The sequence below is a fragment of the Phycodurus eques genome, chromosome 1 (assembly GCF_024500275.1).
Source record: "Phycodurus eques isolate BA_2022a chromosome 1, UOR_Pequ_1.1, whole genome shotgun sequence".
Classification (NCBI taxonomy): domain Eukaryota; kingdom Metazoa; phylum Chordata; class Actinopteri; order Syngnathiformes; family Syngnathidae; genus Phycodurus; species Phycodurus eques.
The window spans coordinates 8402418-8424377 of NC_084525.1; the positions used below are offsets into that span (position 1 = coordinate 8402418).

Consider the following 21960-nt stretch of genomic DNA (forward strand, 5'->3'; position numbering starts at 1 on the left):
TAACATTAAAGGGATAAATGTCCTAAAGGTTATGTTTACTGTTTATAGCTTCTGGTGCTGAATCATATTAAATATTATAAAACATGCTTGCATAATTTGCATTTGTCAGCGTTGCTGTTACAAGTGGCGCGAGCATCTTTCATCCGGGTAATAAAGTCAGCCAGCATATTTTTCGGTTTCTCAAAATAAGAGTTGTAGCCGAAAAAGGGGGTTCGCTGCAAATGATCCGCCCTGCCAGGAAATTCGAATATGCACCGTTATTATATGGCCGGGGTCTCCCTCTTCATTCGGCTGCGTGAAAAATTACGCGCGTGGACGCAGCACCGCTGTAGCACAACAAAAGCAAAAAGAAAAAGAAAAGAAAAGCGCGAGCTCAGACGTGCAGGTCACCCAAAAGAATAAATAGTGCGTCTTTCCCGGTGACCGGGTCATCGTTGTCCCGAGGAAGGACGCGGGTCAGGAGGTTAAAGGTGAACTCTGGTTTAGCTGCATACATTAGTGGCTCGGCCTTGCTGCGCGCGCGCACTTGTCTTGTGTTTACGTGCAAATTCCAACCAGCAGCGTTTTTTTCCAAGCGACAATTTCAGCCTGTTTTGCCATCATCCATGCTGTTTAGAAAGCCCGCCGCGCCTTAGCTAAACAAAACACTCCATTACATTAAGTGAAAAGGGCTGATGGGCCATTTCGCGATATTAAAATAGACGTGAACATGATAGAAGCGCGTTGCGTTTGGATCCAACGTAACGGCGTTTAAGGGCCGCGGGTTTACGATCATTTGCCGTCTATGAGATGTAAATCTGGGAGGAATAAACTTGCACTTTATTGGTGGATGTGCAAAGTAGCCCAGACAGCCTGTTATTGTCTGCTCGGCTCTTCCAAGTCTCATTTTGTGCCGCACCAGGAGGCGCAATAAAGGCACGAACAAAAGTCCCCGTCGACGTGTTTTGACACAACATTAACGTGCACTTACACGTGCGCGTAAAGGCTTCTTTATTAATTATTTGGACTTCAGAAAGATGGATGAGGAGTTATAGTAAAATGAATTTATCTTCACCAGTAGGCATTTGATCTATACGCTGTTAAAACTGCGCAAATACTTTGAGTCGAAATTAAATGTGAATGGTGTCTCTTTTTTCCTTCTTTTGTTGGACGTCATTTTAAAGAGAAAGAGAGGAGCGCTTTCTATATTTCCATGCATGTGCCAATTCAATAAACATAGTAAAACCGGAAATGTGTTTTTCTTTTTGTGCGTGTGTTACTCGTTTATTTGAAAATCAGGATAATATAATAGGGATAAATGAAATACAGAACGAGAGCGTGGTTTCTCTGGGTGCGTATTCCTTCACATCGTGTTGATCACAGTTAGATTCATATTCAAATGAGAGCCGTGTGAAGCCTAAAGCGCACGATGACAACATCCATGATGATGTTGTCTGCGCGTCAATAAGCAATTGTCTCAAATGTTGGCGGCACTGCAGCCCGCTGCAGGTCCAGCAGCTCAAGGTTCCATCTAGGTGCGTGGGAGTGGGGCAGTTGTCCGGTCGCGTGCGGGAGTGGAAAAAAAAAAAAAAAAAAAAGAGGAGGGAGGGGGATTTGGAACCACACGAGTCCTGAAGGGGTTTCATTCTCCTGCTTTGGGTTTAGGAACCCAATTTGATGTTTCCCTCTCTTCCTTTCAGGACTGCGGCCACCTGCAGCCGTCCTTGACCGACTTGTTGAAGCGGGCCTCCTCACATCGGGGTGGTCACCCGGGGAAGTGGCTCCAGAGTCGGGCTGTTGGTCACGTGAGTCCTGACAAGCGAGACACAACGTCAATTAGCAGACAAGAATGCAATCCTGAATGAAATCCTGCTCATGTCAAGCATAAAGAGTAGAATGCATGCTTAAGTTGAAACTTATAGAGCTGTGACTCTTAACCAAGGTGCTGTGAGGAATCATCAGTGTGAGCCACGGCAAATATCCAATTTGACGTATTTGTACTTTTTCCGAAGGGTTTGTAATTTATTGATTACAAATATGTATTTGTCCATATATGCCAACAACGCATAGTGACAAGCAGAACATTTAAATGTAATTCCGTTCGGTGGCCGAAGGTACAATAAAAGTGTTGCAATACAGAAGAAGTTATTGCTTCGTGCAAGTAATTCAGCTTTGTGTTTAATTAAGGAGGCCCACATTTCACACTCAGTCCGTTTGCGAGTAAATTGAGACGAGATCATGTTTGTTTCAGTATTCATGCTTTTTTTGTGACATTTTTGTTTGGTGTTGTGCCATGAGAATATTTCTTATGTAAAATGGGTGCCTCGGCTCCATAAAAGTGCCGAATCACTGACGTAGAGAATAAAACGAACAGAGAGAGAGTTCAGGTTAGTTTTGCAGCCAGAGACAACCAAGCCTAATACAACACAGTACCAATAAAATGTAAATGATTTCAAACATGTTAAAATGTGAATTAAAAAGAGAGAAAATGAACACTCGTCACCCGAAGCAAGCCAGATAGATTTGAACAAGAAAATTGAGTCTTATGTGTGGATGCCTGTTGTGATAATGAGGATTCATTCATAATGAATATTCATAAGCTTGTTTTATACAACAACAACAAAATTAAAAAACATCCTCATCACCTGCAAGAAAATGGTTTTGTAAAATGTTGCCCAAGACAAAGGTTTATCGTGTAATAGAGACGAATCCCACCAAGTTTAGCAGAGGCCTGCAGGCTCGTGGCAAATCTTTTGCTGCTGTGAAGCAGGCGGACGGACGATGCATATGTTTCATCGACGGCAACATCTCCGCACTGCATTGTTCGTGAGGCATACACACCACAAATGACTGCCACAAACGGTATAGCAGATGGTAACGGACCCCTCTGACTGCGAGGGCTTCGAACATATCACATTTATGGCGGCAGCGGACGGGCCGGCGAAAAGTTCCACAGGTGTTGCGGCGACAGAATGGGTCTCGCACGGCTTCGCTGAGTTGACGAATGTGCAGCTGCGTGTTGCAGATATGGAGAGGGGGATTCACAGCTCGGTTTGGTCATTTAAAACAACTTTGCAGCTTTTTACAGATGTGTTCATCGGAGGCATTCATAATTTGCTTCAAGGCCTTTTTGTGTCAATGACACTTTAACAGTTTACACTTCCTCGCCGGCGCTGCACGTATGACAAATGTCTCCATCCTTTTCCCTGCGAGGTTTCTGGGTTAGGCATTAAAGTATCATCTTGTGCTACTTATCGGAATGAATGACAGGAAGCGCAGCTCAATCTTGCTTTTTCAACGCCGGCTTTGTGGTCGCCACCTTTGCCAGTGAGAAAATTTGCCACCGCCGCCGTCACCGCATAATAAAGCGGCGTGCCAGGTACAGAGCGATGTCTCGCGCCGCAATTCATCGCCAGGAAGGTTAACGGGCCTCTAGCCACTTGGAAAAGCATAGCAGACGGAAAGGTCACTTATAGGATAAATGTCGACGTCTGTGTTTTAAGAAAATGAATGTCAAGGTAAGTGAGTTGGAGAATTAGAGGGCAGCGACTATGAAGAACCAATGCGGAGAAGGAGCTGCGCGTAATTAAGAACTTCGGCTTCCAGGAGTGCAAATCACGAGCGCCCTCGCTGATTAATGGCTGCAAAGATAATAGAACTGATGCAGGCCAGAAGGCAAAAAAGAATCAAGCTAAATGTTTGAGCAATGACTCGCTTGCTTAAAAATAGCCAGCCAAGCGGAAGGGACGCCGAGGCCTCAGCCAGCCACGGTGAGGCGAGAAAGAAAAAGGACAGATCGATACACATTGCCTCAGTCATCTGGGCATCCAGCCCACAGTAATTCAGGTGCTGTCAGAGCATAATTGAAGAATGACGCACGGGGAGTATATACACTGAGCAAGGAGATCAGGTTACGGCACGTCTGAGGAGGCCTCTGCAACCGGGACCAACACGCCAAAACCAACAGAACCTCCGGAGGAAAATGTACTGATGACCCGTTTACAAGTTAGCACTAATGAGTTACTCCTCGCCGTGATCACAAGGAAGTGAGGAGCCGCCTGAGGACTTGCGACTGTGCGCGGGGCGAGCTAATGACTTTTGGTTCCCTTCTTCGGTAAACTGTGGGTTGTAGCATCCATACTGTAGTTTGTCACCTTGTGCAACACAGAAGACATCTCTCCAGCCCCGCATCAGCAGAAATGATGACATCTTCGGAATGCGCATATAGCTTGAGCCAAAATCTCCATTTCGACACGTTAACAAACCAGGCAGCATGGTGCTTTTGACTGTGATGCATTGTTTCCTCCACCAAAGAGGCTATGTTTTCATCACCTTCTTAGTTGGTTAGCAGGAGTCATGTTGAGCAAAACCTTAAGGGAGGAGGATTTTACCCTCCGATTTTGGTGGCAATATCGAGGGGGAGGAACCATTTGGTAACCTGAATCGAAGGCCTCATGCCTTGGCAGCGGAACGACATGAGTTCTCCAAGCCAGTCAGCAAAGAAAAATAGAAAATATAACATTTGAGGACAAGAAAAATAAATAAACTGTCTTAATCCTGTATATCACTGGTGGATACTCGAGGCACGGGGGCCAGATCCGGCCCGCTACATCATTTTATGTGTCTACTTCATGTTTCTTGCTGAGATTGTAACAGAATTGCTATCGGAGCCACTGAAAGCTAGAATGGGTCAACTCCATTTTTTTTTTTTAAGTTAAATGAATAGAGAAAAAGCATATATTTCAGATAAATACTGGTCTAAATCAAAGATTAGTTCCAATTCTGACATATAGAGGCAATCGATTATTCCACTCAACAGCTTTATTTTTGGGTGCCGCTGCTTCTGCATGTTAGTATAATTGAATGTTGTTTTTCATCTTCCATGAAATATATATATTTCAATATATATATATATATATATTTATTTTTTTTGCCATGGATGTTTGGACTTAGACCACTATTGCACTTACCTGAAAATAAAACTTTAAATCCCTGTCCTGCCACATGACAAAAATGGAATTAGCCCACTCACTTCTCGGTGGCTCAGTTATCTTCAATTCTAATAATGTTGAGGTATTGCAAGCAAACCTCTTTTTAAAATAAATATTTCCTTTGACTTTCTGATTATAATTTTGGTTATTCAACAATTTGTTCTGAAATAATATGCTGAGTCGATGATACATTTTATATGGTTTCACAATCATAACAAGCCTCTGAGGAAAAAAATATAACCACAATGTGGCCCATAACAAAAATCAGCTTGACACTCCTGCTGTATGTTAAACTCTTGTAGCATATATTTAAGTCTTAATCATTATTCTAGTTTTTACATTGAGTTAAAGTTCCACATATTTAAATTTGAGCATCAAACACTGTTTTCTTTAACTCCTCTGTGTATAAAGCATTATGTTGATAACAAAAATCAATGCGTATGCAAAAGATTTGCGTCTACGACCGTGTCGGGCCTTACTTGCTCTTTCAGCCTTTCCAAATAGCAGCAAAAGTAAAGCAACATGTCTGGCTTGTTGCCATGGTTGCACCACTGAGCCTGAAACTTGAGCTTCTAACCCGCCACTTGTTTTGACTAAAATTGAGTCGTGACAACAACAACAACAACAAAAGACTACATCACCATTGTAGTGGATTTTCTTCCATGTAATATTTATAAAAACACACTATCCACTTGGTCACCTGACAATAATGATCAAGTGAAGAATTTATATGAGGCTTAGTAAGCCAAATAAAATGGGGGATTGATATGCATTTTTTTGCATTAGTGGATTATTGGTATTTTTTAAACTATAGGAATATGCATTCTTCTTCTGGCTCTCTGGATTCATCGGTCAGTGGAATGATGATATGTGACAGCAATTATGTTAAAAAGGTGGACATGTGTAAAGGTGGCGCAAACTGAAATCGATGCACAAAGGCTTTCATTACAAACAGACAAGCAATCAATACTCATGGAGCACTCCAGCTCAACTTTTACTCAACTTTCTGTGGCCATGGCAGCCGGTAGTGTGATGCATTATTCAAAAGCTAATGAGAGCAAGGGGATATAATTGATCACGCTCTGGGTTGAATATACTGTCCATTGGGGTTGAGATGGCCTATTGCTGTACTGCACTCCTCTTTCGTGGAACAGCAGTTGGAGTAAGTAAATGTATTGCTCATTCACGCTCAGCGCCAATAGGGACTGACATGACTGCCATGCAAACTTTTAGAAGTGTGTGTGTGCGCGTGTGTGTGTGTGTGTGTGTGTGTGTGTTAACAAGTGAGAAACTTTACGCTCAGCTCACTGAATTAGGCACACCTTCAGAATTCATGAGATCCAATGCAATAAAACATAATGATAATATTTTGATTGACTATTTTAAGTTTATTATTGTGTAATAGTGTGCAACATCCCTGCGCTGAGTGCTAATATTTGGCTACCTTTCATGTATAACTAAATAATAAACTATTTAAGTAAATATTGGAAACACTTCTTGTTAATTGAAATTGTACACCATTTCACATTACAACCACAAAAGAATATGTTGTTAAATTAATACTTCTAAGTCATTCAAAACCAATTGAAATTTAGTTTTGGAGCAATTGTAATTATTGTTATTATTTTGAATAAATTAAACTCTTTTATTGGGTGTTGTTGGAGAGAAGGTGTACCTAATAAAGTGAAGAGGTAAGTAAGAATTTCAATTTGAAATAAACAAGATTTTTGTTTTTCTTACTTATTTAGTGCTAAATCTAATTCATTAGATCCATACATTTTTTTTGCTAAAGTTGCTATTATGGCTTTGCATTCGAAACTATATTTGGAGAAAATATTTTTTTAAATTAGTACTTTCATTGAGCATTCTTTTCATTTACAGGTGATGCATCTTTTACAGTCCATCTCAATTTAGACGATGCAGGTTTATGTAACAGAGAAGTTATATACATTTGTACGTGTACCTAATAAAGTGGCCGCTGGGTGACGAGGACAAACATGTCACTAAACATTTTAACTCTTCCCTTAAGTTAAAAGTTTCGACCAAACTTTGGATGAATGGATTTTTCTTCGTTTTTTTTTTTCAAGCCACAATAGGCAAATGTACTTCACCACTCACAGTCCTCATAGCAACAACTTACCCACACTTTCATCCGCTCAAAAGTTTTTCTCCTTCCATCCACGTTCCAGTTCCGACTGCTTGAACTTCCCACGGGCTCATCAGAGACTTTTAAGCATCTCTCCAAGGTGCGTAAAATCACAATGTGGCGTCTCGGTGCTGTTTGACGCACGTCCTTCTGGCCCTGCGCCCTCCGTGCCCGGGGGACACAACACGAGTGGGGGCCAGGCAAAGGTGGAGAAGAAGCGCCCCCCCCCCCCATCCCCACCCCCACCCACCCATGAGAGTGGCGCACGGTCGAGGAGAGGCGGTGCACCAATCCAAGCCGTGGGAGTCTGTTAAAGGGCGGAGGAGGGTGCCGAACGAATACATCCGCGGGGCCCGTTTCCATCCGCCGTGGACCCGCTCTGTGACCTCTGTGGCTCGGCTGCAGCCGGTCCACACTGGCCCAGTCTCCCCTCCGGCCGTTTGCTCCAGATAAGAAGTCATTATCTGCACTGCCTGCATAATCATTGGACGGGGCTTCACCTCGTGGCCGGCCTCTCGTGCACGCAGTCACGCGTGACCGAGGAGAGGGGACATTTTCTCCGAGGATGGATGGAGATGACGTGCCCCCCACCCCTGCTCGCTCAGGCCTCCGCCAATAGCTGGACATGTGTGTCATCAACAGTCTGCAAGCTGCGGGAAACTTGGAGAACCTCGAGCAGGGTCACGCAACACGGATGAAGTCTGTGCTCAACTCGTGGGGCCTTCATAGGGGCCCCCTTGCATCCTTTTTGAGATACATAAATAGCGAGAGTATTTTTCACAGCGACAATGCCAACTTTCATTTGCATCATACAGGCCCACATTGATGCAACTAATGGTTTATGCAAATCAGCGGAGGCGCCTCATCTTGGGTCATGTGAAAGGCACACTTAATGGGGTCAGAGGTCATGACAGCTGGTATTTAGAAGCAGTTAGAAGTTCAGCAGCAGCAGATTTGTAATTAGTCCTGAACAAATACACAAACGGAGATCAAGAAGTTGGAAGTGACTGCATGAGTTTGTCCTCCTTCGTTTTTATTTCGAGCACAACGAAGCAAAGCGGGAGCGATATCATATTCATTTACTGAACGCAGGGTTAAGGTTAAAGCGTCAAACACACACGGACATTTTCTCCGGGCTACACAAACATCAGCATGTGAGGATTGTAGTACACCTACACAAGCTAATGTGTTCCAATACAAGAGGTTTATCAACAATCTATAACATAACACAAACTAAAACTACATTTGAGGTATTATTATTTTTCTGTGTATGGAAAACGGTTTCTGATACTTTGGTTACTATACTTTTTTTGTTTTTTGTTTTTTTCTCCCCCCCCCCAAGTACACACAGTGCAATTTCAAATGCTGTAACTGAATGGGAAAGCGCGTACTGTCAAAATACTGTATTTAAATTCATTAATTGGGACAAAAACTATTACTTTAATGAAGGGCTCCAAACGACCTTTAAGCGGTCACATTTTGTCCCGAAAATTGGAGACCGTGTCAGTAAATTGTATGAATGTATAAATTGTATGAATGTATAAATCTACTTATGCTTGTACAGCCGATAAATTTGCTGATTTTATTATTATTATTTTGGGTTGCTGACAGACTTCTGCTCCACACTTCAGCCCAGTTGTTGGCAATAATGGACAAGTGAGCAGCAACATTAACTCCAAAAGAAGAATGAGACGAACACCAAAGAAGGCGGGCCAATGTCTGTGTGTGTGTGTGTGTGTGACAACTGTGATTGGCTAATGTGCGAAAAGAGGAAGGTCTTGGGTTTATCATGTAAATCTACAAGTTTCATGTAAGGCCTGTTACACGCATCAGGATTTTTCATCCCATCCATCAATTCATTTTCTGTACGGCTTCTCCTCACTAGGGTCGCGGGCGTGCTGGAGCCTATCCCAGCTATCTTAAAATTGGATTTGTAATTTTATTTATTTATTTTTTTTTTTTTACTTGTTACAGACACCGCACATGAAGATAAAAATTCTGGCATTTAATTGATTTGGTCATATTGTGTGCGGTGTGCTCTGATCATCTCAACACAGAACACCACACACATAAAGATTCTATTCCGCTCAGATGTAGGAACAAGTCCTCCGATGCAGAAATGTCACATGATCCTACCTGACCTCACAAAAACGAAGCAGGGCACACACTTCCGGATATGTCAATTTGATCTGAGGAGTGAGTGTTGTTGAATGGCGATGAAAATACTTATTGTCGTCTGGGGAACCCACTTTTATATATAAAAAAAAAAAAAAAAAAAAATGACACCAGGAAGGACATGTTTGTTTCCATTAATTGTTGCTTCCTATTCCTATATTCCGTTTAATGTCAAAATTCACAGCGCTGAGTAGTTGGCTTACTTTCTCCCCCAATAAACCTAACGTGCCAAAGGAGGCAAATCCTTGATGAGCTCTACTCTTTTTGTGAGGAGACGCTCGTGGTGAAAAAAGTCAAGAAATTGTGTTTCCGGGATGAGTGCTGCACAAGTTCACCTGGCTGAGGTATTTCATGGAGTCAAATTCAATAAACTTGCACATTCTCATTGAATAGTTTTGTCTAGTTGATGTTCATGCTTTGATTTAAAAAAATGAATCAGAAGTCGCTCACCAATTACTCAGTACTTGAGTAGTTTTTTTTACTGAATACTTTATTCTTACTCAAGTAATTATTTGGAGGACTCATTTTTCTCAAGTAACAGTACTCTTAATTACAATTTATGGCTGCTCTATGCACCGCTGCTTACTGTACAACATGAATGTATGCATTTTAAGTGCACAATAAAATATGTTCAAGTTCACGTCTATGTTTGTATTACTGTGTATAACAATACTATTATCAATAGTCTTGTTACTGTTAAGAAAGGCTAATGACACATTATTAAAAATGAATACAAATATTGGCCTTTTTCTATTAAATGTAATGTTTTCTTTCAGTAACACTTAAATGTACTTTAGCAATTACAAAATACTTCCATTGGTAATGAACACCTTCGAAAGTGGATTCTCTGAGCCTAGAAATATGGCCTCAGCTGCGCGACTTAATGGGATTCTACAGGCAGAGATGTGCTGAATGACTGAGTGCAATAGATGCATTTGCATGGGGCGCTGATCCATCTTCACGTCAGCTCCGAGGTTACTCAGGGTTCACACGCCTGCTTGTTTCTCTCCTGCACACTCGATAAATAAATCTCTGCAGCGCTCTGTTTACCTCCTGAATATAAATTTGTTTGCAGTCGATCGAAGGCCTGTGCGGAGGTATTAGAAATTGTATTTCTGTAATGGATTTCAGCAGAGGGTGGAGGGAGGAGGGGGACGTGTGGGTATGCGAGGATGGGCTGCAAAAGAAGAGGAGAGGGGGCAAAACAGGTGTAAGCAATCTCTATTCTCTCTTATGCAAACAATCTCGAAAATAAAATGCAACAGTCTCAAACGCCGAAGGGGCCGAATGCATTCAAATGACATTTAAAAGGATGTTACCTTTTTATCTTGTAGGACAACAACAGCAATCCCTGTTTGATCTGAAGCACCATATGTTTGATTAGCATATTTGAAGTGCACGTTTCCACAACAAAAGCTATAATGTCACACTTAGATGGCTGGTGGAAAAATGTGTTTAAAGGCGAAGCTTTCCCCCAAAACACACATTTGGCTATACAGATGGTAACAATTTATGTGAAATGCACCTGATGAATTCATTTTTATTAGATTCCATGGACACACGTTAGGCCTCCCAGAAGTAATAATATAAATATTATTAATAAAATATTAGATGGCACATTGGGCTGGTGGTAACAACATATCCACATCACAAATCTGAGCTTGGAGATTCCAATCCCGGCTCCAGCCTTCCGATGTGGCGTTTCTGCTCTGAGTGCTTGTGTGGGTTGTCTCCAGGCAACAGCTTCCTCCCCCATTCCAAAAACATGCACGTTAACTTCACTGAAGACGCTAAATTTTGCACAGTGAATGTGAATGGTTGTTTGTTTCTAAGTGCCCTGCAATTGGTTGGCGTCCAGTCCAGGGTGCACCGTGCCTCTTGCCCAAAATGAGCTGGGACAGGCTGTAGCCCGCCCGCAACCACAATGAGGATAAGCAGCACAGAAAATGGATGAATGGATAGAATTATAGGTTTAAAACACATGATGTGCCCTGTCATATTTTCTGAGTTAATGCAAATTTCCACTAGCCCATGAAAAAAATTACAAAACAATCATTCAATCATGCATATTTAATAACCATCCTCAACAACCAGCAAAAGCACTGCTTTTCTTTTAAGGTTCCCTAATTGATAGTCACGTGTTTGAGCACTTTTAAAGAAAATGCATGTCTTTAGGAAAGGCAATAACATAAAGCAAGTCATGTACAAAATATTCGACCAATCCAATTAAGTATGCCGTTGGGGGTGTATTATTGTACAAATAGAGCATCGGTATTATAGACATCGATTCATGGCTCTTCTTTGGCATCCCAAACACTCACATGCAATTTCTGAAGGAATGAGTCGTCTATCCATTGTTTAGACTGGAGCCGAGTCAAACGTGGTGGCACTTGGGTGGCTGTGTCAGGAGCAAGAAGGAGGGAGCCAATATTGACGGATCCCAATTTATTTAGCCTCTAGGCTAATGTGCGTCAATAGGTTTTTGAGCTACCGGGGCCGCACTCGGATAACAGCCACGGATTGAACTGAACCTTCGCAGAGGCGCACACAGTTAGACTCCATTCCGACACATAATGTCAAGTGGTCTTGACACTCACAAGACTGAGAATTAACCCCTGTTGACAGACGACCATCCCCAGCCACCAGAGAGGTCGATCACTGTTCATGCACTTCCAGCAACAGGAATATGACGGCTATCTATGCACGATCAAAAAGCCCATTTTACCAGACGTCACCAGAAAGCAGGAACACGTTGAAGGGACAGGGAGGGATCAAGCAACGACAAATAGAGAGAAATGGTTAGAGTGGCGCTGAGACTCCACCGGATAGTCAAGTGTGCCATTGACCGGTGGAGAGGTGACCTTGTGTGATTGATGGAGCATGTCTGTGTTTTCCAAATATTGACATTTCGAAGTAATAGTGATGTCCGAGGGAAGGTGTGGTGAGGCCACACACAATCACACAGGAAAAATCACCTTAAAGCCACAATAATACCAGAACGGGCAAATTATACTCATTTGGATTCCAACCAAAATAAAATTTAGATAGAGTGGAGTAGATTGGTAGGTAGATCGGTTGATGGATATCCAGATCAGTATAGGGTTAGGGTTAGGTTATATTTTATACTGGTTATCCCCATTAGGGCCATGCCACAGGTGAGCTGTAGCATATCCCTGCTGACATCGCGCAAGTGGCGGGGTACACGCTGGACTGGTCACCAGCCAATCATAGGTCACATAGAGACAACCTGAAATTAGCCACCAGTCACATTCATACATAAGGACAATTTAGAGTCTTCAATTAGCCTAACATGCATGCTTTTGGAATGCAGGAAGAAGCCACAAAAGCACAGGGAGAAGATAAGGCTTTGCGATCGCCACTCCAAAACATTGACTTTGTTATCCCTAAGCCACTTTGAAACCAGTTTGGCAGTATACTTTGGGTCATTGTCCATTTGGAGGATACATTTGCACCCAAACTTTAACTCCTTGTCTGATGACTTCAGATGTTAGTTCAGTATTTCCATATGTTCTTTCCTCATGATGCCATCTATTTTGGGATGTGCACCAGTCCCTCTTGTAGAAAAACAACCCCACAACATGATGCTGCCACCCCCGTATTTCACAGTTGGGATGGTGTTGTCAGGCTTGCAAGCTTCCCCCTTTTTCCTCCAAATGTAACAATGCTCATTATGGCCAAACAGCTTTTTGATGTTTCTATTGGAGTAATGGCTTCTTCTTGGCAGAGTGGCCTTTCGGTCCATGTCGGTACAGTACACGTTTCACTGTGGATAATGAGACACTCTTACCAGCTTCAGCCAGCACCTTCACAAGGTATTTTGCTTTTGTTCTTGGGTTCATATGCACATTTCGGACAAAAGCACATTCAACTCTGGGACACAGAACCCGTCTCCTCCCTGAGCGGTGTGATGCGTATAATTGATTGAAGAGATGAATGTAGCACTTTCAGGCCTCTGGAAATTGCACCCAAGGATGAACCAGACTTGTTTAGGGCTACAAAGTCTCTTCCTGATATCATGGCTATTATCCTTCGACATTCCCATGATGTTATACAAAGAACCAGTGTGTTTTTGTTGTGCCTTCAAATACATCTACAGTTGTGTCTCGAATGAACTCAAATCTTGTCAATAAACCTATGAGAAGCTTCCAAAGACATGACCTCATCAGCCGGGGTTTCCCAGATTTTTTAAAGCCTGAGTAATCTTACTGTATGTAAATGTCTGACTCTGAAGAATGTTTTCAGCAATTATCTTCAAACTTGTGTAATGTATTTAGAAACAAATCTTTGGAAACATGTTTACTCTATGACCACCCCCACCCTTCCACAAAGTTGGTAGGGATCAGTATGGTATTATTTGTCTAATACTTCTCACTGTGCAACAATGTATTGAATTGAAGACTTCTAATAATTGTCTTTTTCCTCATTGTTGAATGGAGTCTGCCATAATACGTAAAACATAATCATGATTCTAACCAGGTACTGTGCAAACGGCCGATAAGTGTAGATTAGCACACTTTCAGGCTCGACCATGTGCTAAGGAAGCAGCGCCCGGCAAACACTGCCATCTTTCCACAATAACCTGCCGCGCTCCACGGCCTCAGAGAGCCAAGAGCCTCGGAGTTGACGCAGCCCCAAACATGATGACAACCAGCCATCAGTCATCTTCCCCCCGAGCTGCTGCCTGTTTCCGGGGTTCTGACTGTGGGAAATGAGCAGGGTTAAACATGAAACGGGAGGAAATGTTTATCATTGCAGTGTGTGTTGTTTCTCGCCGCAGGGAAAGAGAAAGAGAGGTTTTGTTTGTTTTTGTGCACGTTCACTGTGCACATCAGTGGTCCGCTGGGTATGCAAAGTTAATATGCTGATAGATAATGAGACTATTAATTAGCTGCAGCCTTTAACTTCAAATATCAGTTTATTTAGCATCATTCTTAGTTTATTTGTACAGGTTTAAAAAAAAAAAAACATCACATTTACCCTGTTTTTCTTTTCTATACATCCTGTATTTTTCCAAATCCTTGTTGAACTCTATATTTGTAGTGATACCAAAGGCTGTACTAATTGTTCCCATGGAAATACGTGTAATTTCATAATAATTTCCCTTGAAGTTCATTTTTATTCAGCATCTTTACAAAATAATCTCAATTAAAATATGAGACCAACCTTTAGTGTTCAGCAGCACCAAATGGTTTTAATAACTGCTTATCAGACAACCAAAAAACAATATTATAGTCTCAGGAATATTAAACTTTAGCCTCTAGCAAAAAGTGATGGTGTCGCCATCTCGCTGTTCACCTCGTGAAGTGTTTGAGCAGTAAGCTTTCCCACTACAACTGGCCTTTTTATGGATACTTATCAAGTGTTGAGCTGTTCATGTCCACTTTTTGAATGATAAATTACGAAATCACAAGTTGTTGAACAACATATGTGTAACATTGACGGAGTTCTAAGATCAGTGGTTAGTATGTTCCAGGTGAGATTAATTTAAAAAAAATTTAAATTTTGTATTTTTTTTTCCACAACACTGTCACGTATGACAATTAATAAATTGGGGTTATAATCTCTCGTACACTCTCGTACAGTGCAGACGCTGTTTTGCTCGCTCTGCTTGCTTCGCTTCTGTTTAAATTGTTTCTTGCTGATAAGCTTGTTTTTCTTCTAAAAATAAAAATAAAAAATTAGAAGCAGCGACTCCTGGATATTTTTAAACCTGTGGGACTGTACTTTTTTGTAGATAGTCAGTTGTTGCAATATTTTCTGATACCCTCTCACCATTACGTGAGCGTGGCCTGCTAATTAGCACAAGCCTGCTAGTAGCAACAAGACCAGCATTCAAGATGCCCCCTTTTTCCACTGAGGACTATGACGGACTGCTGCAGAGGAAGTCAATCCTGGAAACGAAAATCCACCATCTTGAAGTGTATGTGGATGTAAATGGACACTCGGGAATGAAACCACTCTACCGATGTTTCAAAATGGTGAGCAGAAGAGTGCTAACAGACAGCTACTTATCGCAACAAAGAGGACGGATGTGGACTATGGAAACGGTAGTCGACCATCCAGCAGTTGTCCCTAGAATTTACAAGGAGCAAAGCCCAAAGATATGGGACAACATCTAAAAGGGAGGACACAACACCAGCAGATTACCGAGGAATCCGGCTGGCCTGCGTTGCGGGCTGCTTCAACGGCGAGGGAGCGGCATCAAAGGGCAAGAAAAAAGGATGCAAGTCAATGCAAAACATTAACATCAGACTTACAAATAGATTTGAGCCCCTTTTACAAGACCCTTCTTCATACAAGAAGAAAATGGCACCCCAAACGTTAGTAGTTTGTGATGGAGCTGTCAAGGATGTGAAACGTTTTTGCAGTGAGAAGAACACCAAAGTACTGTGTTTTACCAATGACATGGTGTCTGATATCTCTAAAAAAAAATCCTGGAGAGCACTAATCAGCACCCAACTGTGAAATATGTCATTATACGCACAGGGGGCATGGATGTTCTCAAGCAGCAATCAGAGGTACTGAAGCGAGATTTCATTGATCTCCTAACAAAAGTGCAATGTTTGGATGGTGAGGTTTTTATTAGTGGACCGCTCCCATTTGCTCCTGTTCAGCCTGTATATGCTACCCTTGGGTCAAATTTTTCAGAACTTTAATTTTGACTGCAGGTGACACAGTTATATCTAGCAGTGTCTCCAGATGACAACAATTCAATTGAGGTGTTGTGTCACTTTCTAAAACAGATAAATCTCTGGATGAGCCAAAATTTTCTTCAATTAAACCACAACAAAACTGAGACAATTGTTTTTGGCAATAAAGAAAAGAGGATTGCTGTTAGTAAATACCTGGAGTCACTCTCTTTAAAAACCAAAGACCAAGACCGAAACCTTGGTGTTCTGATAGATTCCGACCTGACTTTCAACAGTCATATTAAATCAATTACTAAAACTGCCTTCTACCATCTGAAGAACATATCCGGAGTGAAGGCTTACATGTGTCAAGCAGACCAGGAGAAGCTCATCCATGCTTTTATCTCAAGTAGACTTGACTATTGTAATGGTCATTCTGACTGGACTCCCTAAAAAGAGCATTAAACAGCTGCAGCTCGGGTTCTGGCCAGAACAAAGAGGTCAGAGCATATTACTCCAATTCTAAAGTCTTTACACTGGCTTCCAGTCAGCTTTAGAATAGATTTTAAAGTTCTGCTACTGGTCTATAAATCACCAAACGGTTTAGGTCTTGAATACATGAATGAAATGCTAATGGGATATAAACCCAGTAGGGCTCTGAGATCGACAGACTCAGGTCAAATAGTGGAGCACACAGTCCAAAGCAAACATGGTGAAGCAGCATTTAGCTATTATGCTGCACACAAATGGAATAAATTGCCAATAGAAGTGACGTCAGCCCCATGTGTGAATGTTTTTAAGTCCAGGTTAAAACTCTTTTTTTTTTTTTTTTTTTCCCCCCATGCTTTCTAGAGCATTTCCACTTTTAAATGATATTTCTTGCCCTGTACGCTGTTTTAATTGTATTTTTATTTATTTTTCTTTGTTTTAAATGTATATAAGCTGTTTTTTATTATTATTTGAAATGCTTTTAATCATGTAAGGCACATTTACCAGTTACCTTTTGTATGAAATGCGCTATATATATAAATTAGCTTTGCTTTGCTTTTTGACTTTAAATGTGTGCAGTATTTTTTCCAAAAGAAATGCTGTGTGTGATTAAGCCATTGACTGTTGAACAATTCCAGAGTGATCAATATCGATCAGTGTGTGACATTTAGCGGGTTGATTGTTGCGATTGTAAGTTCATTCATTTAACCGACATCCTGGAATGGAAAAGTGGAAGAAAAGCTTGGCGGTGTGCGAACTGAGACAGTTTCATGACCAACTTTCCTTTAACTGCCACTGATCAGCCCTAACTGGCAACCATTTAAAATGTCATTGATCTTGATCACACTGCCCCATAATATGACAGTAACCGCTGTATAAGACAGAGGAAGTCAAATTTCCCAGATTGATGAGTCGCATCAGTTGAGTTATCATCCATCTACCTGAATGAGACCCTCGGCTTTTTTCAGCATGATGTAGCAGACAAATAAATAAAAGCTATAAAGGTGACAAAGGGAATTGATACGTAACAAGGAGTACCTAAAGGCAGGCGGGCAGGGCTGACAACACTTGCCTGTGGGGCAAAGACAGTTAGGAGTTCATAAAAGAGACAATTCTCTCTGCTTGTCCTGTATTTAATGTATGTTTCGGTTTTTACTTCCTCCTGTCCTTTTGAACATGTAAACTGTGCTGAAAGATGCGATTTCGTGCCACATTTTATTCTGTACTGTATACTGTTTTTTGTTTATATCTTCAATCAATCAATCCTTTCAGATAAAGGTATACATGTATTTTTGTATTACAGTATCTCTGAAACAAGATGGCCATTAGCCTCATTCCCTAAAGTATTGTCTAAATCATATAATCATCTAATCACTTGCTATTTACAAATGAGAGCCATGTTTTCTTCCTGCTAAACCAAAATGTATTAACTCATCGTCACGATAACAATTGGATAAGCACACATCGCAAAGCTGACAGATACCCAATTTTGCATCTTTTTTTTAACTCTTCACCTCTAATGATGACTGTCGAAGACTAGAACAGAGCATACATACATTTGTGGAAGCATAATGGTGACTGAGTACTTAACAAGCATCTCTCCAGCATGAAAAAAAACCTCCATTATGTAATGAACAGTGTGTATTTATATCCAGTATTAGTGGAGTGCAAGTTGTTATCACCACCACGCACCTGCAGGTGATTTCTTAGGCTTCATTGTCCACATAGATCACCATCATAGCTTCAATGGCAAACTGCGGCTGCAGTCCTGAGAGATCTTTCAGGCGTACTTGATAACAATGCTGTGAATAGTCACGGTGTTATAAAATGTTCAACTGAAACAAGCAGACGGATGAAGAGGCATAAAAAAATTACATAATAGGGGAACGATTGAGTGGCTGGAATAGTGCTAAAAGTTTCTAAATGTTTGCTTGGAGCAAAACATCTGAAGCTGAGAGTTGTTATTTCAGCATTTTCTTTGATCGTGAAAACAATGAATTGAAGTATCGCTATTTGATACAAAAGCATGCATTAGAACAGTTTTAAGTGTTTTTGCACATTGTTATGTGTTGATACGAAGACTTTATTTCATGCATGCAAGAGAACTCGAGCAGGTGAATTTATAGGATGGAAAAAGACAAAGACAAAATGGCAAACATAGTCACTGATGATGTTCCCTTCCAGTGGCGTAGGTGGCAGTAATGTGAGTTAAAAGTGTGGTTTTAATTCTTTATTTTGACCTCAGTTTTCCACCTTCTCTCCATGACGTGCGCACACTCACATCCAACATCGAGGCGCTCTAAAGCGGCCACACCAACCCAAATCCCCTGTCCACACACTGTCTGTCAAGTAGGACTTTTTTTAAAAGTCCCCCCTATATTCTCCCTTTCTCTATGTGACGTGCGCGCACTCACGACTGACAACAAGGCGCTCTAAAGCAGTCATGCCAGGGAATCATCGGAAGGGAAGATGTATTTTCAGATAACTGCTAAAGTGAACGAAGGCGCTCAACTTCTTAAATAGTGGGGGGGGACAACTCATCCAGGAGTCCAACGTGCGTCACTGGGCCATGTTCTAACCGTGCAGAAAGAATCTGGGAAATTGAAATGACGAAAAACGGTGTATCTCCATAGTTGAGGACTACATGGTTCTCAGTCTTTGCAGGTTTTCACCAATTATCGTCAAACATGTATAATGTATTTAGAAACAAATATTTTAACTTAACAGAGTCTTTAAAATAAAGGAACTTTTGCATTGTGCCCTTTTTTGGGAGTGGGGGATCTGCTTTGTTGCAAACATTCCTGTGTTTTGGACACCCTGTACTGTGTGTGTATTGGAGGGGAATGTGATGAGGAAGCGGAGGTAAAGCTCAAGCACCAGTGGGATCATAAATCACCAGAAACATACAGGAATCTCAGGAATCCAACACTGTCTTCCTCTTCTTCACATCACTCCCACCCCCATTTTTCTGTCTGTTTTGCAAGCAGACATATTTTAAGAGAGTGGGGGGGGGGGGCTTCTCCTTAATCTTTTTTCGCTCCCTCTTTCCCATGAACGTTTTTTGCCTTAAATAATCTGGCTATCATCGTCTTGGTGAACACACGTGCGGTGCAGACCTAGCTTCATGTTATGCATAATTTCCATGGCTCTATAGGTCCCCCGACACCCTTGGAGACCTGCTGTTGTTGGTGTCAAATATCTGTGGAATGACAGCCACTGATCAGGTAATGAATTAGCAGAGGGAAGTCATTCAAGCCAGGATCGCTGGGGTATCAGCTTCCTCATTACCGCCCTCATTTCATAGCTGTCACTATTCCTCTGTGGCAGCTCATTCACCGTATATATATATATATATATATATATATTTTAATTGCCGTCTTATGATTTTATTGAAGAATCATCCATCCATTTTCCGTTCCGCTTATCTTCACTAGGGTCACAGGTGATTTTATTGTAGAACCATTGATTTTTATTGGGTTTTTTTTTTGTTGTTGGAGGGGTTTTTTTTGTGTGTGGCCCTTATACTCTATAAAATGTAAAGGACAGTAAGTTTGGAAGATTAAAGTAGATGTAACTTCAGTGTTAAAACCTATTAAACAAAAAAACATCAACTAAAAACTAAAACTTTGGTTTGCCCAGTGTGTATTTGTACCTCCACTTGACGAAAAGATTTTCTCTCATTAGTAGTTTCTGTACACTACAAGTAAAATGACATTCAACATAGAATAGCTGTGCAAACTAAAACGTGTTGAGAACGATAAACTGTGACACACTTTGGTCAAACAATATATATATATATATATATATATATACACACACACACACACACATCAGGGGTGTAACGATTCCTTTTAGGAATGATTCGATTCGTATCACGATTCATGGTTGTCGATTTTATTTAAGGACGATATTGGTTTGTTTGGAACAATTAGATCCTGAACGATTCAGTGACTTGAAATCGATTCAGTATTTTTTTTTGCCAAAAATGCACCCAGTGTGACATTGAAATAAATGCATACTGGACATTCATTCATTCATCTTCCGTTCCGCTTATCCTCACTAGGGTCCTGGGCGTGCTGGAGCATATCTCAGCTAACTTCGGGCAAGAGGCGGGGTACACCCTGAACTGGTTGCCAGCCAATCACATTGCACATATAAACAAACAAACATTCGCACTCACATTCATACCTATGGGCAACTTGGAGTCCTCAATTAACCTACCCTGCATGTTTTGGGGATATGAGAGGAAACAGGAGTACCCGGAGAAAACCCACGCAGGCATGGGGAGAACATGCAAACTCCACACAGGCGGGCCAGGATTTGAACCCCGGTCCTCAGAACTGTGAGGCGGATGTGCTCACCCGTAGGTCACCGTGCCGCTGCATACTGGACAGTGCAGGTTAAATTTCTTAGATTTCTTATTGTGATTTATATTATTTCAGCAATTATTTTATTGTTGGGCCATTTGTTTTTCTAGAAAAATAGCCTTATGAGGGAATCCTTGGTAAAATGTCTCCACTGTCAGGTGTCCCTAGCTGGACCCAAAGTTTGAGAATCCCTGTTTTGAACAGGTAAATACTAATGGCCATGCAGAAACAAAGCAACTGTGAGATTTTCCTGAGGAAAATGTTTTAGGAGTAGTCTTAATAATACACAGAGAGGTAAATAAATGAAAAAACCTGCTTTTTGGCGCACAAACGTGTGCCTGAAACAACATCCAGTAGTTGACATTGTCGCTGGTTCTTGTTCGCCCCAATTTCCCCTTGATGGAACTCTGCTATCGTTATTAGCGGCTAGCAAGCTAAGCTCAGCTAATCAACTTGAAAGGCTTCAAAGTGCACAGTGATTTGTCACACACACATAATTTCTTGCTAGGTTCCTTCTCATCTGTCATCCACCAGACAGACAGCTGTCTTAAGCTTAAAAAAGCTTAAAAAAAAAAGTGCTTAAAAATGGCACAAACACATACTGTGGTATCTCATCCAACCACTAGTGAGACTACAGAAAGGAGTTACCAGATATGGAGCATAAAATAAGGAAGCGAAGAAGAAAGGAGACAAAAAAATAAGTAGCTAACTGAGAAAAATCAAGTGAAGTAAAAGGAACTACAAGCGTTTCTCTTAGAAATACAGCAATATACATCTTTTCGTCAAGTGGAGGTACAAATACACACTGGGCAAATCAAATACAGCTTAGAAATACAGCAAGTACACACCTCCACACCTCCACAAACGATTAAAATCGATACATTTACGTCCGTAAGGCTAACTTGCCGAGCACAGGCTGATCGAGTTGGATCGCAGGAATATAAATCGATACATCGAAATAATGAATGGTTACACCACTTATATGTGTGTTTATATATATATATATATATATATATATATATATATATATAATGCCTCATATTGGCTCCTTGAGGGATAAAACTATTAAATATTGAGATAAAGGGTAGAGAAAAATGAATCCCAATGGATGGCAGGAATCAGATCCCTATTGTTTCTGTAGGAAAACATGGTGTCATTAGCAG

The 21960-nt window shown here is 41.2% G+C and overlaps 1 protein-coding gene across 1 annotated transcript in view; it reads right to left on the reverse strand.

Moving 5' to 3' along the window:
* Positions 1-373: 373 nt before the first annotated feature.
* Positions 374-21960, reverse strand: part of LOC133407965 (uncharacterized) — a 63301-nt gene continuing 41714 nt past the window's right edge. Inside the window, exons 3-4 of the mRNA XM_061686361.1 lie at positions 1601-1791; positions 374-512 (exon numbers count right to left, since the gene is read on the reverse strand). Of these exons, the coding sequence (XP_061542345.1) occupies positions 374-512; positions 1601-1791 (330 nt within the window). The remainder of the gene's footprint in view (positions 513-1600; positions 1792-21960) is intronic.